This window comes from Lactuca serriola, chromosome 4 (genome assembly GCF_051521515.1).
Source record: "Lactuca serriola cultivar US96UC23 chromosome 4, Lser_US96UC23_V15, whole genome shotgun sequence".
NCBI classification, from domain to species: Eukaryota; Viridiplantae; Streptophyta; class Magnoliopsida; order Asterales; family Asteraceae; genus Lactuca; species Lactuca serriola.
The window spans coordinates 10,166,468-10,183,427 of record NC_136411.1 but is presented as its reverse complement, the minus strand read 5'-3'; the positions used below and the strand labels follow the sequence as shown (position 1 = coordinate 10,183,427).

Below are 16,960 nucleotides of genomic sequence, written 5' to 3'. Positions count from 1 at the left end.
AGCAAATCCGCTCTCATAGAGAGAAACTGATCTAGCATACAAAGCTAAACTCATACTATCAGGCATAACCTAACAGGCTATCCTACTGTTGTCTACTCGATTCTAGCATGCAATTTTCATACACTGAAGCACATAAAGCAGGCACATAAGGCATCACTACTAGATCCTTAGTCCTATTCTAGCATGCTGTTCTACTGAAACTGATAAACACAACATAAGCTCGTATGGGTACTTTGGGGAATACTTACTTGAGCTCGGCCGGTTGTGCACATCACACACTTCGTTTCTTCTTAAAATACTTTACTTGACCTTTTAGTAAACGTTTTATTTTTCAAAATCTTTTGACCCCTCGATTTGAGTTCAGACACCCCCGAAGGTGTGTCCGAATCCCTCAAACCAGGGCTCTGATACCAACTTGTAACGACCCAATTTTCACGTCCAAAAATTTCGTTTTTAAAACATTACTTTAGAAAACATTAATAATTAAAAACATTGTTTGACCAAATCACATCACAACGTAACCCATGTCTAAAAGCCAAATCATACAACCAATCGAAATATCAGAGTATAAATCCCAGGGAAATCTCGTAAATGCGGAAACCAGTGTGTGTGCATGATGTGCCGCTACCGCGCCAGCTCCTTCCCCTTTGAAGAAGAGGTACCTGAAACCAAACTGTAAACTGTAAGCACAAAGCTTAGTGAGTTCCCCCATCGTACCACATACCATACAAACACATAACACACATGCTGCCAGGCTATTCTGGGGTGCCTGACTACCCGGTACGGCCATTCTGGGGTGCCGACTACCCGTGCGGCCATTCTGGGGTGCCGTCCTACCCGTGTCAAGCCATTATGGGGTGCTGACTACCCGTGTCAAGCTATTATGGGGTGCTGACTACCCATCGGTCCTAACAACCGATCCTCGGGGACTATTTCACCCCTACTGCTACTTACACATATATCATACATAAAATATTATCTGACATATCTGGGGTGTCCGGGATACCCTTCGGTCCTAACAATTGAACTCGGGGATTGGTCCCCTCCTACTACCTCTATCGCATATAACATAACAAGCCAGCATGCAAACATAACATCACGTACTGTCAGACATTTATGGGGTGTCGGAACTGCCCTTCGGTCCTAACAACCGATCTCCACTTCTATCACATATACATATCATGCTAGCATATAACATATCAGGTAGTAGCAAACCTAGATGATATCACAAAGATAATCATCTAACATACGACTTCTACTGGTGGGCCGACATTGTGGCCGTAGACCCACCGCTATTGGAAGGTAACTCACTTCGAAGTAGCTGCTGATCTGATCGGGAACTGACGGTCTACTGCTGCTGCTGCTGCTCCGGAAATCCTCCGGCTGTAATTCCCACAACATACTCAATCAAACACTGCTAACTGTCCTTTGGGTAAAATGACCATTTTACCCCTGATCATGCCCTAAGTCAAAGTCAAAGTCAACTTTCAGTTGACCCGACTCGCCGAGTTCCCTGTCCAATCGACTGACCTGGATCCCGTCTCTACTCGTCGAGTTAGGCGTTGACTCGACGAGTTCTCCTTCCAAACTGATGATCAAGTCCTTCATCCTACTCGCCGAGTTGTATGAACAACTCGCCGAGTTCAGCTTCATCCGATGAACACTTATGCTGCGACTCGCCGAGTTGTATGAACAACTCGCCGAGTATGATCTTGATCTAAGGAGATTGCCTTGAACTCGCTGAGTCCGGGCAATGACTCGCCGAGTTCCTTCATGGATGAGTTCGACTTCCAACTCTCTGAGTCACACCCTGTGACTCACTACTCTACTCGACACAACGAAAAGGGGACAAACTCAGAGACTCGCGAGCAGACTCGCCGAGTCAGATGAACGACTCGCCGAGTCGTTACCATGCAGTCTCTAAATGGTTGATTTTGCTTGAATCCAGCTTATGCTATCCACATATATGGGTTCCTAGAGCATGAATAACACGTAAAGTTTCCAACTTTACGTGTAGATACTCACTAACGAGGGTTTTAGGGCTCAAAATGCACCAAAAAGGGTAGATCTAGGGTGTACATGCAACATGGGTCCATAAAGGCGGTAGATCCAAGCTCCTGGAGCTCGATCTCACCTAGATCTAGGAGTTACCCAGCTTATTACGAGTCCACAAGCATACATAAGATTAGAAATGGACCAAAAGGGATCTAATGGAGTTATAAAGAACAATAAGCATGAAAACAGAGGGGGAAATCGAGTTTTACCTCAAGGGAAACTATGAGATTGCACAAAGATGGTTGACCTCCTCTTCTTCTTCTTGATCCACTCTTCTCCCTTCTCCAAAACTTCAAAACACACTAGGAATGCTTCAAACTCTCAAGGAATAAAGCTTTGAACGAGGGGGTGGGGCTCTGAGGGTGAATGGGGCGGAGTTGGGGCGCAAATGGTCGTTTAAATAGGGTGCAAACCCATGGAAATTAGGGTTTCATCAGACAGCGCGGACTAGCCGAGTCGCCAACTTAACCGCGTCCCAAGTCTTGTCTCTACTCGGCGAGTCGGGCCTCCAACTCGCCGAGTCCAAGGCCAAAATACAAAATACTCAAATATATCTTACATACCAGGAACCAGGTGCTACAGTTAGCCAATAATCTGTATGACATCGCCCTATAAAAACAAAAGATGAATCAAATATAAGATTTTTGTTATTTGGGAAAAAAAATGTAATGATATTATTTTGGGTTAAGGATAGGAGAATGAAGTTGTAGTTTGTAAGAATTAAAGAGTGCTCATTTGGTATTGAAATGTAGAGTCGTTAGTGTATAAAAGTTAAATAAAAATTTCCATAGATTTATTTGGAAACAACTTACAAATTTGTCGACACCTAGGTACCAGGTTTCATAGCGTCGGACATCATGTTTCCACTTCCGTAGTATCCTAACTTGTAAGGGACCCCCGATCCCGTCTGTCTTAAGGTCGGAGATGTTGGTCATCGGTGATGTCGAGTGTCTACTTGCAACAAATATACGGGAATTAGTGCTATGTTCGTATGTGAATAAGGTGCAATGTGTAAAAAAGATGATTGAAATGTGTGACGTTTGATTGATGGGAAATAATAATAATAATAATAATTGACGTTTGAAAGATGGGAAAAAATAATAACAATGATAATAAGTTAGAGAAAGAAAATTTTGATCATGGTGGAGGAACGGTATGCGAATATGGGAAAGATGGTTGGCAGTGATACGATAGACCTCGGTTGTAGCAACTTTCTGCAATAGATCTTTAAAAACGATGTTTTTTGTGTGATTCTCTTGTGTCGGGCTGTTAGTTTGTATGAGTATTTTTATCGAATCTGGCGACGTTGCTCGGGAAAGGGCAACATAAAGTTGACCGTGTGAAAAGACGGGCTGTGGTAAGTACACTCCAATTCTACGCAAAGATTGCCCTTGGCTCTTATTGATGGTCATTGCATAGCAGACTTTCAATGGGAACTGTTTTCGTGAGAAAGTGAACGGTATGTCTGGTGACTTATGTATAAACTTTATACGTGGTATGTATACACGTTTTCCAATGCAAGTTCCAGTCATGATAGTTGCTTCAATTACGTTTGGTAGCAACTGGGAAACAATCATACGTGTGCCATTACATAAGCCTTGTTTTTGGCTGATGTTTCGTAACAGCATTATTGGACAATGTATTTTAAGTTTCAGTTCATGCGGGGGTATTCCTGGAAAGGTTAGGTGGTTTAGGTATTCAATCGGATATAGGCCTTCAAAATCTGACGTATATTTTCCATTTGGTTGGATTGTATCTAAACTGTTATACGTTCTTCCGTCCGATGTAACCATCCTTAGGATCTGTTCATTTATGTCATCAGCTGTATCATTCGTAGGTGACACAATTGCTTTCACTGAAAGGTCAGCCGCGGTTGGGGTCGTAAGTGCGGTGTCTCCATAAACAAAGTGTATTAGGGTTTTCAAAGACTCAGGTCCTGGTTTTATCAGGAGAGAATCTGGAATTTCGATAAAGCGTGAGTCTTGTGGGTCGTCCTTGTCTGGTACACCAATGACTCCGTCTTCGATGTGCAGCAACCATGTTGCAAAAGCTGATGCAGACATCGAACCATTAGTGGTTATTTCGGATGAGTCAACTCTCATGTTCCTACGTAGTAAACAGATTCTGAAGAACCGCCATAGGTATGAACTCGGTAGAGTTAAGCTAATGATATCTGATCGTGTAAATTTTGGTAGGACGAGAAGTGTTTGCCGGAAGTCACCACCAAGAAGAACATATATGCCGCCAAACAGCTAGTTATCACAATCTAATACATCTCTAAGTGAACGGTCCAGAAATTCGAAACATCTTCTGTCACTCATAGGTGCTTCGTCCCAAACAATGAGTGATGTGCGATGTAAAAGATCAGCAAGAAATGTCCTTTTCTTTATATCACAAGATTTTTTTCTGTTAGGTCGATTGGGATTTTGAATCTTGAATGTGCCGTTGTTCCAGAAGGAAGAAAAAGAGATGCGATCCCGGAAGCTGCAACCGCCAATACAATTTTTCCTTCAGACCTTAGATAGGAGATAATAGTAGTCCATAGGAACGTCTTTCCAGTACCTCCGTGTCCATAGACGAACATAAGTATTTGCTTTCTATTTTCAATTGAGTCTGTGACAGCGTTATAGACTGAAAGTTGTTCGATATTTAGCTGTGGTAGGAGGTTCTGATGTTGTCTTTTTAGGGCTTCTCTGTCATAGCTCATCTCTTCAAGCAGAAGTTGATTTTCTAAAACACCATCGATTTTATTTGAAGGAACTGGGAGACCGAAAACAACCATTGATTCAGATGGGACAGAAGAATGGAGGGTGTGATCTTAATCGTTTAATAGTTGCTGTTGGATGAAGTCCGTAAAAGAGGCAACATCCTTATCTGGCATTTCCCTTTTCATTGTGTGTAAGTAGTCGTCCTTCATTTTTTCACACGCGAATTCCCATAGGGTTTGTGGGTTGCTAACTTCACAGAAAAGCAAAAGTTGGCAGAAAAGAGAGCGAAGTTGTGGCGAAGTTGCCCAGACGGATGCTTTAGTGAATGCGGTGAGCCATTCGGCGTCGTCGCCGATTAGGTTTAGTGCGTTGCAAGCGGCTCTGAAGGTTGGGTAAATGGTACCGGAGACAGTCCGTAAGTCTTCGAAAGACGTGCAACCCTTTTGGTGACAAAGCAACAAAATAATTCGCCTGACGTAGGATGGACGAAGACAAGCCGCCCTATCATCTTTGATGACTCATCAACCCGAGGGCTCCACGACTTGAAAGACTTTTCCCATTTATAAGCTTTTGGGTATTCTAGATAGGTAAGGTGACAGCCTGCTGGATCTCTTGTATTGCTGCGAAACCACCCTATAAGAGTTGTGATGGTGCTGTATGGGTTTGAGAGCACTTCAGGTATTGTCGAGTTTTCCTTAAACAGTAGTTGTTGCATGTTTTCTTCGTGTACAGAGAGAACCTGAACAGGCGGATGCCGATGGTGTATGTGAAAGTTTAGAATGTGCCATGCTGCTTTGTGTGGACATATGTAACAACCATCTAGGAAATTCTTCACCTCGTCCACAGATCGAACTTCAGGATTCTGCGGCGCCTCCTGATTACCAGAGGTTGTGACGGAGGTGGATTCATCGGGTAGTTCTGCTTTTTGGATTGTGTATCTAACACGGTCTGCTCCTTTCGAGATGTATTTGAATATGTATTTTATCATCATGTTCCATCCACAATATTCAACATTGATGTGTGCGCGGAACCGTGACGAAAGTCTTCTATTGTAAGGCACAATGTATCCGTTGTCTATGAGTTGTCCATGTTGATTTATATGGTGCGCAGATGCGTTACGTTTGTAACGAACGTATCCTTCTGTGTCAAACAATGTGGCATCAAGAAAGGGCTTAGGGAAATGCTTGCTGCATTTACCATCTTTCATACATGGAGCTTTTGGGTTGAGCAGTCCACACGGGCCGTGTATCATACAGCTAGTTATTGTCTCATACAGTTCCGAATCTGTGACAGGATCTGGCAGCTCCGCTGTGATATATGTATCAACATCAGCTGTGGTTCTTATTCTGTCAGCTGCCTTTACCCAAAGTAGAGTATGGGAATGGGGAAGGCCTCTCTTTTGGAATTCAATGGTGTACAAATCTGCATTGTCAAAAGGTAACGTATGAAGAATATACATAGATGATGAAAAAAAAGAAGAAAAATAAATTGTATGTTAAACGGATGTTGTAGTTGTGTACGGGTAAAATAAGCAGTAACAAAATTTAGATGTGGAAGAAATGTATTTTGAGCAGAAAGTGAAGGTTATCAGAAAAATGTGACAAAAAAATGTATGCTTAGAGTTTTCAATTGGTGGGTTGACAAAAAGTATTATACTAAAAAAATAGACATACACATAGAAAAAAAGAAGATAAGTAAGTTAAATAAAACAAAATAAAGATGTAACATCAGGATAGAAAAAATTGCAATGAATAATTGATTTAAGGAAAAGACAGATGTGGTTTTCATATTTAAAAATCTTTCATCAGTAGAACAGAAAGGAGGAATAAATGGTTTAAACAAAAGGCAAAGCAGACAGTAATCCAAATGAGGTAAAACATTAAAAATAAGAATTTGTTGAGGGGTAAATTCGGTAACTTTTAAAAGGCCAATTTAAAAACCGTTTGGATATGCGAAGAGGATAATAGTAAATCTTATTGTAAACATAACCATTATTGTTATCGATTATAAATAGATAAACGGTACTAAATTTCCATTAGTAGATATTTTCGATAAGGTGTAATTCATAATTGAAATTTTTTTTATCAGTAGAATAAAAATGGCATATTTGAGATTTTTTGATCAGTAGAATAAAAAAGGCAATATAGAAAAAAAAAATTAAGCGTTATGAAGTGCAGTTAAAAATATTTTTAGGGGGACATATTTGGTGGAAAAGCATATAAAGTTGAATATTTGCGATTTGTGAAATCTGAAGAAAACTAATTTGTTCATAAATTTAATACTGTTTTAATTGTGCGTTGGGACAACAACTTTGATATGACAAATCAGGCAAAAAACCAAATGAGTGAAAAAACTAAAAATGATAATCCAATATATATAGGTAAATGTTGCGAAAGCCCATAATTTTATTAAAAAGAAAGTAAGTATTACAACCTAAATTTGTGTATCTATTATGTATGGAGTTTAATAGTCAGAAGATTTATAGTTTTAATAAAATTAGTTTGTCCATATTTTCAATAGAAGAAAAAGGAGGAATAAATGGTTTAAAGGAAAGGCACAACCGGGAAGAATCTAAATGAGATAAAAAAGTAAAAATAAAAATCTGCTGAGGGGTAAAGTAAGAAAGTTTTGAAAGTCTAATTTAAAAAAAGGTTTGAGTATGTGAACAGGATAATGGTAAATCTTATTCTAAAGATAGCAATTATTATTATTGATAATGTATTTACAACGTATATACATAAATGGTGATGAATTTTCGTCAATAGATATTTTCAATAGAGTGTTTTCATATTTAAAATTTTTTCATGAGTAGAATAGAAAGGAGGAATAAATGGTTTAAAGAAAAGGCAAAGCAAACAGTAATCCAAATGAGATAAACAACTAAAAGGAAAAATCTGTTGAGGGGTAAAATGGGAAAGTTTTGAAATCCCGATTTAAAAAACGTTAGGATATGCGAACAGGATAATAGTAAATCTTATTCTAAACATAATAAATATTATTATTGATTATGTAATTACAATGTATATCGATAAATGGTGCTAAATTTTCATCAGTAAAATAGGAAGTTTCATCAGTAGAATAGAACAGGATAATAGCAAATTTGATTCTAAACATAACAAATATTATTATTGATGATGTATTTACAATGTATATGGATAAATGGTGCTAAATTTTTATCAGTTAAAGCTGTAGGTATAAAAATTGTCCATTTAGTATAAATGTAGTCTATTATTGTTCTTTTTGAAATTCATACTTTTAATCCTGGCCTATGTGCTGAAAGAAGGTGTAGATTAAATGTAAAAATTTTTCATCTTACATGGAGACTTCAAAAGAGAATCCAGGGGTTATTGTAAAGCTAATATTAAAAACGGGACAGCAGACACAAGGGTAGATAAGGAAATACATATTAAGCATTAATGAAAATTGCAGAAAAGAGATGATTAACCAAAATGGAAATGTGGCAATGTTTAAAAGGACCCAAAAACAAAGAGGGGTAATATGGGAAACTTTTAAAAGCTGAAGTAAATTATTATGGTAAACATAAGAACGGGTAGGAAAAACAGCAGAAAAGGGTTGTTAAACAAAGAGGGGATATAAAATAGAAATGAAAAGAAGACATACATGCATTCACATATGAGATACAGTTAAAATTCTTGGCAGAGGGGCATATTTAGTAGAAAAGTATATAGGTATAAAAATTGTACATTTAGTATAAATGTAGTCTACTACTGTTAATGGAATCTTTTTGAAATCCATACTTTTAATTCTGGTCTCTGTGCTGCAAGAAGTTGTCCATTAAATGTAATAAGTTTTCACCTTATATAGAGACTTCAAAAGAGAATCCATGGGCCATTGTAAAGCTAATATTAAAAATTGGACAGCAGACACAGGAGCAGATAAGCAAAATACATAAGAAACATTAATGAAAAATGCAGAAAAGAGATGATTAACCAAAATGGAAAAGCAGGGAATGAACTATACATCTGTGGTATCTGAAGGCTTTACAACTTTCTATAAAAAAGAAGGTGTTAAATCTTATGAACAAAATCCTGAAATCTGGCAGTATTTAAAACAACCCAAAAACCAAAAGGGGTAATATGGGAAACTTTTAAAAGCTGAAGTAAATTGTTATGGTAAACATAAGAACGGTTAACAAAAACCACAGAAAAGGGTTGTTAAATAAAGAAGGCATATACAATACAAATGAAAAAGAAGACGTACATGCATCGACAGCTCCGAAAGGTTTATCCGCCTTAAGGAAGTCTATGAATTCATGGACCTTTATGTGGAAGATTCTAGCAATGATATCCGCCCGACTATGAACATCTCTTTGGCGATGTGTTTCCATATAGCGGGTAATCTCGGGCCATTCTACATTACAGGTAGATGTAATGAAGTACTGTGGATTCCCATAGACTCTGCAAATCGAAAGTGCGTCCTGATAATGACTATACATAAACCGAGGCCCACCAGTAAACGATGCAGGTAAGAAAACACGCTTCCCAACAGTACGTGTCTCTCTGTCTCCTTTTGACAGAGCATCATACAGGCCACTAACATAATCGCTCCGAAGATTAGACTGATGTTTGGTTATGTACTCAAGACGACTCTCTTCAATACACGTGTACGCATCTACTAAATACCGTTGGAATAGTCTAGACGCGTTAAGTATGGGGGACCAGATATGCCGTCGAGCATGAATATAATAAGCGTAATACATGTTAACAGTAAGGTTTTTTTTGCAGTAGCTCTTCTCCGATTACCCATCTTCAAACAGGGAGACCATCCTTCCTCACCATATGGAAACAATAGCAGGTATTTCAAGGGAATATAACTTGGATGCAGCTTACTAATCTGTTTAGGTTGACCCGAGTGGGAGAACACAACAATGTCATACGTGGTGTAGGTTGCATCATCACCAATTACTATACAACCTAAAGATCCAGGAGAGGGCAACCCGTATGTACGATCAGGCACATTGTTAAATAGACGGACTGCATAGAAGTCTAGATTACATCCATCCGCCATAATCTTAGCAGTTTTAAATGTCCGTACATATTCATTATTAGCCCCCAAGAACCCTACAAGAAAATGGACAATATTACCATCTAAATCCCTCTTCCTTGGACTATCAATCACCTTCAATCTATTTTGAACTTCGTGGTCTGTATCAAATAGATAGAACTGAAGAAACCTCGGGCCCTTTACAGGATCCGGAGATAGTGATCCAATCGTATGAGAAATCTGCCCAGATATCTTAAAAACATAAGGACCACGATCTTCATTAACAATGTCATCTACATTCTCCCCAAAAGAAGTCATGGAAAACATGCTATTATATGCCCTAATATCCTTCACAAAACTTACATTCTGATAAAGGGCAACGAAATCAGGGTCAAATGCAGGAGGATATGGAAGAACAACACCTCCATCCCGACAACAATGACTATACCTCGGATGAGCAGGTGTCGAAAACTTAGCAACCCTTTCAACATGCCAGAAATAGGCACCACAGAATTCACAAACACAACTGCAGTCACCAGAATCAACATATTGAGGAAGGCCAGAAAAGAAATCGAGATGTCGAGACCTGCGAGATCGAGGAGCAGAGGAGGAAGAAGAAGATGCAGCTGGCCGCTTTGCCGGAACATCCATCACAAAAGACGTGCGTAAAAGACGAAGGACAATGTAAAGAAAATAGAAAAAGAACAGAAAGAGATAACTTGGGAAAGAAAAGAACGCCAGAGGACAAGGGAAGTCGGTGAAGGTTCAGCGAAGAAGAAAGGGAAAGAAGCAAAAAAGAACCACGTGGAAAGTAGAAGCGAGGAAGAAGACACGTATAATATAAAATAACGTGCCAGCAAGGAGAGCTGAACAAAAAAAAACAAATAGATAAGGCAAAATGCATAAGAAACGAATTAAAAAGGTGCAAAAACCCCAAAAGCAAGAACACCATATTAGAAGGGTGCATTTTGACAAAAGGGTACAGAAATTATTGTAGCTAAGAGCAGATAAATTTAATATATAATATAATTAAATATTTATCCTCATCTATTTTTAATGTTTTATATAACATCATTTACTTTTTCCTTCTAACTAAATTTCCTATTTGATATTTGGGTTATTTTGATAAAATATGTTTAATAAAAATAAAATACAATAAAATTTATATAATAATCACTAAATATATCTTTCTATACTCATAATATTGAATAATACTACACTTTTATGATGAAAAACAAACAAACAACAAGACTACCTAAGTTATTTCTAAATAATAAAAGTATTTAAAAAAAACAACAGTTATAGATTTTGGGTTATAAGAATATTATGCATGCTCCATTGAGCTCTATTAATGGACTCCATAACATTTAATTTCATTTAATTTAATGAAAGTAAACTAAAAGTATCAAATCTCTATACTAATAAAAGAGTAGTCCTTTTGCCAAGTGTCATAATATTAGAACTCCTAATTAATATGATGCCACTCGTCATTTTATTAATTCTCTATTTTAAATTCATTAAACCTCCTAATTAATGTGATGTTATTTGTCAATATATTTATTCTTTATTTTAAATTTTAAATTTTATATTATTGTTTTCATTAGTTCACAAATAAAAAGAGTCTAATATATATGATAAATTAATTCCACATATTTATTTGAATCACTAATTATAATTTTACATAACTAATAAAAAAATCTCTTAATTAATAATGTATTTAAAATTTTATACAAAATAATTAATTAATAATTTTGAATTTTTTACTATGAATATTTAATTAATTTTGTAACCGTGGTTTCCATGGGTTATAAACTAGTATGAATGTTATAAACATATATTGAATGTTGACTATATATGCATGTTTTTTTATTGATTTTTTATTTTTTATATATATATATATATATATATATATATATATATATATATATATATAGGGTTGGTTTTGATGAAGATTTTTTTTCTAGTGAGGACTTGCGTGGATACCTTAAAAAAATTGAAAAAAAATACAAATCATAAAATCGAGCATAATACTACATCGGAGAGAAAAAATTGAATAATTAATTGAATCATGGATCATAAAAATGATCCATGTTTCAATTTTAGTGATCGGATTTTTTTTTCTCTCCGATATAGTAGTATGCTCGATTTTATGATTTGTATTTTTTTATATATATTTTTTTCAATTTTTTTTAATGTGTCCTCACGAGTAGTCACCGAAAAAAAGTCCTCACCCGATCCTCTATATATATATATATATATATATATATATATATATATATATATATATATATATATATATATTAAAGGGTTTAAATAAGAATGCTATTAAATTGAGAAGATTATATATAATAGTATAATAGATTAATAAGCGATTGAATAATATTAGATGATAATTAGATAAAAACAAAGTAAATTATCTACTTAATCAATATTTAGTATTAATGAAATAATGACAATTTTATGTTTTTATTTTTATTATTGAGATATTTAGAGCATTTTGAATGATAGTATATATATATATATATATATATATATATATATATATATATATATATATATATATATATATATATATATATATATATATATTTGAATTGTGAGTTTTTTCAATATTCTCTAACATTTTAATATTTTAATTATTTCATCAAATTTGGTTATTACATTTAATAAAATTTTATTTTATACGCTAGTTTTGTTTAGATATTAAATAGTTAATAATTTTTTTTTATTAATTAACCCGTTTAATTTAACATACAAAACAAAATGAATGTATTTTACAAAAATAAATAATGTATAATTTTCTAAACTTGAAAACAAATCCGATATAATTATTTTAGTATTTTTTGCTTTGTTGTTTTTGTTACGGCTGCATAAGTTTTTGTCGTCTTTTTATTTTTATAATTATATGTGAAAATTTTATCATCTTTTATAATTTTATATTTTTTTTTAGAAAAAATTCATAATTTAATATTTTTTTTTAATATAAAGTAATATTTTATTCAGGAAATATGACATACAAGTGAAAAATAACTAATTTTCTCGGGCTAAGAATTTCTATATTTGGATAAATTAAAAAACACTCTAAATTGGACCTCTAAATTTGGGCTGTCTCATTCAACGGCCCATCACCCAAATGACCCAATCAGTTAACGACTGAAGAACAATACGGTATCGTTTAGTAAAGAAACTAGAAGAACTGAGTAGACCCTAAAAAACCTTTTACGGGCGTTGAAGAAGACAACTGATGCTATGTTCCCAATTCCTTAGGCGATTCTCCCTTCATTGCCGCCGTTCGCCGTTGTGTACCAACGTTCCTCGTCACTTGTACGGCACGTCACCATCTCCATCAGCACTGATGGGAAAGGCTGCAAACTCCGCTCCAAAGTCTTCGGTATCAATTACCAAGGACGATGCTTATCTTCAATCAGTTATCCCCAAACGAATCGAACTTTTTGAGTCCATCAAAGCTGAACAGATTGCGCATCGCCAGTCTATTTCCGGCGACCCAATCAAGTAAGTTTCGAATTCAATAGACATATTGTCGAACAGCTGGTGTGCGTAAACTGAAATAACTGGACTGAGTGCCTGTTACTGGTTTCCGGTCTTTTACTTTTTAGGGTTACTTTACCGGATGGGACTGTGAAGGAGGGGAAGAAATGGGCAACAACTCCTTTCGATATAGCGAAGGAGGTATCCAAGAGCTTAGCGTCAAATGCTTTGATTTCTCAGGTGGATGGAGTACTTTGGGATATGTCAAGGCCCTTGGAAGGTGATTGTCAGCTTAAAATATTCACTTTTGATAGTGATGAGGGTCGTGACACATTTTGGCATTCAAGTGCTCATATTCTTGGCCAGGTACTGAACTAAAGATGAATCTGTTTTATGGGGAATGATTTCTGTGTATAACGTGGATGCTGAATTCACTTGTATAACATTGTTTTGACCTCATTTCAGGCCCTTGAAATGACATATGGATGCAAATTGTGCATTGGGCCATGTACTACAAGAGGAGAGGTATCCTTCTAGTTCTTCATTTGATTGATCAAGTAAATCTGTCTGATATTTTTGATGCAAATTTTGTAGTAACAACAGGCTTCTTTCTCATGTTTTAACAGGGTTTCTACTATGATGGTTTCTACGGTGAACTGGGATTAAATGATGATCACTTTGACCAAATTGTTTCTGGAGCAAAGAAAGCTGTTGCTGTAATTTACATTTCCTTCTCATATAAGTTCATGAGTAGGCATATTTTTGGGTATCAGATTTAGAAAAATATCTGCATCTTTATTATGTTTTCATGTTTATTTTGTAGGAAAAACAACCTTTTGAGCGAATTGAAGTGTCACGAAAGCAGGCTCTTGAAATGTTTTCTGATAATAAGTTTAAGGTAAACTTCCCTATCTGACATGCCATATTTTCCATGGATTTGTATGTGTAACACATGTTACTTGATTATAATATTATTATTATTATTATTCTTATTCTTATCAGGTTGAAATTATTAGTGATCTACCTGAAGATAAGACTATCACAGTTTACAGATGTGGCCCGTTAGTTGATTTGTGTCGTGGGCCCCATATACCAAACACCGCTTTCGTCAAAGCAATTGCTTGCTTAAAGGTAAAGTTTTTTTTTTTTAATTTTATAAAGTGACATTAAATATGTTTATATATTTGCTTTACTCATTTATATATTTTTTAAAATTAATACTATTAGGCTTCAGCTGCTTACTGGAGGGGGAACAAGGATCGTGAAAGCTTACAAAGAGTCTATGGGATATCTTATCCTGACCAAAAACGTCTCAAGGTAAATTTCTTTTCATTTACCCTTTTCTTTTCTTTTTCGTTATTATTATTATTATTTTTTATAATGGCTTTGTTATATTTATACAGGAATACATTGCCCTGCTGGAGGAAGCCAAAAAATATGACCACAGAGAACTGGGCAAAAAACAAGAACTTTTCTTTTTCCATCCACTTAGGTAAAGTTTCTTAGATAAAAATATAACCTATAGTTTATACATACATTGTAAGTAAATGTTTTTATTTTTTATTTTTCAGCCCAGGGAGTTGTTTCTTCCTTCCCCATGGTACTCGAATAACTAAAAAATTAATTGCATTTATACAAACAGAGTATGAAAAAAGAGGTTATTCAGAGGTAATTTTTTATAAATATATATTTTTAATTTCATGTTGTAATATTTCACATATAGGTAGTTAATGTAACAATAACATTGTTTTTTCAGGTTACCACACCAAATATGTTCAACATGCAACTATGGGAAACTTCAGGCCATGCTGCCAACTACAAAGAGAACATGTTTGTATTTGATGTAAGTCATGACTTTTCTTAATAATATATATATATTTTTTTCTCTCAATGTAATTAAAAGTTGTTACATTACATTGATTTTAATGCACAGATTGAAAAGCAAGAATTCGGGCTTAAGCCAATGAATTGTCCAGGACATTGCTTGATATTTGATAACAGAGTTCGTTCGTATAGAGGTCAGCCTTCTTACTTGTATATATTATATTATATAAAAATATATCTATTTTTTTTATTAACATTAATAAACCTTTTCAATTTTATAGAACTTCCACTTCGCATAGCTGACTTTGGAGTTTTGCATCGCAATGAAGCCAGTGGTGCGTTGACTGGTTTGACCCGTGTTCGAAGATTCCAGCAGGTAAAATCTTATCTGCTTTTTGGATCTTTGATTCATAATTAATATATTTTGTGACAATATCATGTTTTTTTTTTCTTCAGGATGATGCTCATATTTTTTGTAGAGAATCACAGGTGAGATTAAATTTTATTTTTGCATCTAAACATCTTCTTTTTCCTGACATGTTTTGTTGATTTTATACAGATAAAAGATGAAGTGAAGAGTGTTTTGGAGTTCATCAATTACGCATATGATATATTTGGTTTCACCTTCGAACTGAAGCTATCAACAGTATGTCCGTCCACCTTGTTATCAACTACCATTGACTTGTGTATAGATAAATAAACAAAACATGATGATTTTACCCTTACAGAGGCCAGAGAAGTATCTTGGAGATATAGAAACATGGGAAAAAGCCGAAACCGCCCTTGCGGATGCATTGAATGAATTCGGGAAGCCATGGCAGATCAACGAAGCTGACGGGGCATTTTACGGGCCGAAAATCGATATATCCGTTTCTGACGCCATGAAAAGGAAATTTCAATGTGCCACACTACAGGTTATTTTTATTTATTATTGCGCCAAGGAAGGGTATTTTGGTCATATTTTGTTTTAACATATTTATTTATTTATAAACAGCTGGACTTCCAACTCCCTCAACGTTTCAATCTATCGTATTCGGCTGAAGATGAAAGTAAAAGGGAAAGACCAGTGATGATACACAGAGCTATTTTAGGAAGTGTGGAACGTATGTTTGCTATACTTTTGGAACATTATAAAGGAAAATGGCCTTTTTGGCTTAGTCCACGTCAAGCAATTGTTTGCCCTGTCTCTGACAAGTCACAAGCCTATGGTCAACAGGTACTCTACTCTATAAATCTTCTAATTACATTTCTTTTATTTATTTTTCAAACTTTTTTTCTTAGGTTATGGACCAGATTCATGAAGCTGGTTATTATGTTGACATTGATAAATCCGATAGAACAATCCAGAAAAAGGTATTGGTTTATTTAAAAAAAAAAATAAATAATAAGTAAAAGTACATTGCTGCCTATAATTGTTTTGGGTTGTAGGTAAGGGAAGCTCAGTTGGCGCAGTATAACTACATACTGGTTGTTGGTGAAGAGGAAGTCAACACTGGAAAGGTACAACACATTCTTTTTTGACAGTTACTAATGTTCAAAGGGCAAAGATGTAATTTGGAACGATACAGGGGGCAAAAATGTGAAATTTGAATTGTTGTGTATTTGCAGGTAAGTGTGCGAGTGAGAGACAAGCAGGAACATTCGGTGAAAACCATTCCTGATCTTCTTCAACATTTCAAGGAAGAAGTTGCAGCTTTTCATTAGGGGTAATGCAATATTTATGGATATGTTGAATGCTAGTTTTTCATTTTTGCATGGATAGAAGAAGAAGCATATGATATGATCTTTGATTTGATGAGATTTTTCGAATATGTTAAAAAGTTTTGTATGGAAGTCTGGTTTGATTTTGATGATTTGCAGGAATTTGCTTAATTTGTTAA

General features: G+C 35.4%; 4 protein-coding genes across 4 annotated transcripts; 1 reads left to right on the top strand and 3 right to left on the bottom strand.

Moving 5' to 3' along the window:
- Positions 1 to 2,637: 2,637 nt before the first annotated feature.
- On the bottom strand, positions 2,638 to 4,157 carry LOC145098027 (uncharacterized). The gene is made up of 2 exons (XM_079035711.1): positions 3,252 to 4,157; positions 2,638 to 2,664 (listed from the first exon to the last, which is right to left on the bottom strand). Exons 1-2 carry the CDS (start codon positions 4,155 to 4,157, stop codon positions 2,638 to 2,640), a joined length of 933 nt encoding a protein of 310 aa, XP_078891837.1.
- Positions 4,158 to 4,441: 284 nt separating this feature from the next.
- Positions 4,442 to 4,837, bottom strand: LOC145098026 (uncharacterized). Its single transcript, XM_079035710.1, has one exon. It carries the CDS (start codon positions 4,835 to 4,837, stop codon positions 4,442 to 4,444), a length of 396 nt encoding a protein of 131 aa, XP_078891836.1.
- A 36-nt stretch (positions 4,838 to 4,873) lies between these two features.
- LOC145098025 (uncharacterized) lies at positions 4,874 to 10,418 on the bottom strand. Its single transcript, XM_079035709.1, has 3 exons — positions 9,407 to 10,418; positions 5,290 to 6,185; positions 4,874 to 5,203 (listed from the first exon to the last, which is right to left on the bottom strand). Exons 1-3 carry the CDS (start codon positions 10,416 to 10,418, stop codon positions 4,874 to 4,876), a joined length of 2,238 nt encoding a protein of 745 aa, XP_078891835.1.
- Positions 10,419 to 12,974: 2,556 nt separating this feature from the next.
- LOC145101010 (Threonyl-tRNA synthetase) lies at positions 12,975 to 16,960 on the top strand. Its single transcript, XM_079038182.1, has 19 exons — positions 12,975 to 13,280; positions 13,385 to 13,622; positions 13,722 to 13,781; positions 13,883 to 13,972; positions 14,080 to 14,154; positions 14,259 to 14,387; positions 14,484 to 14,573; positions 14,660 to 14,748; positions 14,828 to 14,924; positions 15,013 to 15,099; positions 15,190 to 15,274; positions 15,362 to 15,456; positions 15,537 to 15,569; positions 15,640 to 15,726; positions 15,809 to 15,994; positions 16,075 to 16,296; positions 16,362 to 16,433; positions 16,509 to 16,580; positions 16,689 to 16,960. Exons 1-19 carry the CDS (start codon positions 13,012 to 13,014, stop codon positions 16,782 to 16,784), a joined length of 2,172 nt encoding a protein of 723 aa, XP_078894308.1. The 5' UTR covers positions 12,975 to 13,011; the 3' UTR covers positions 16,785 to 16,960.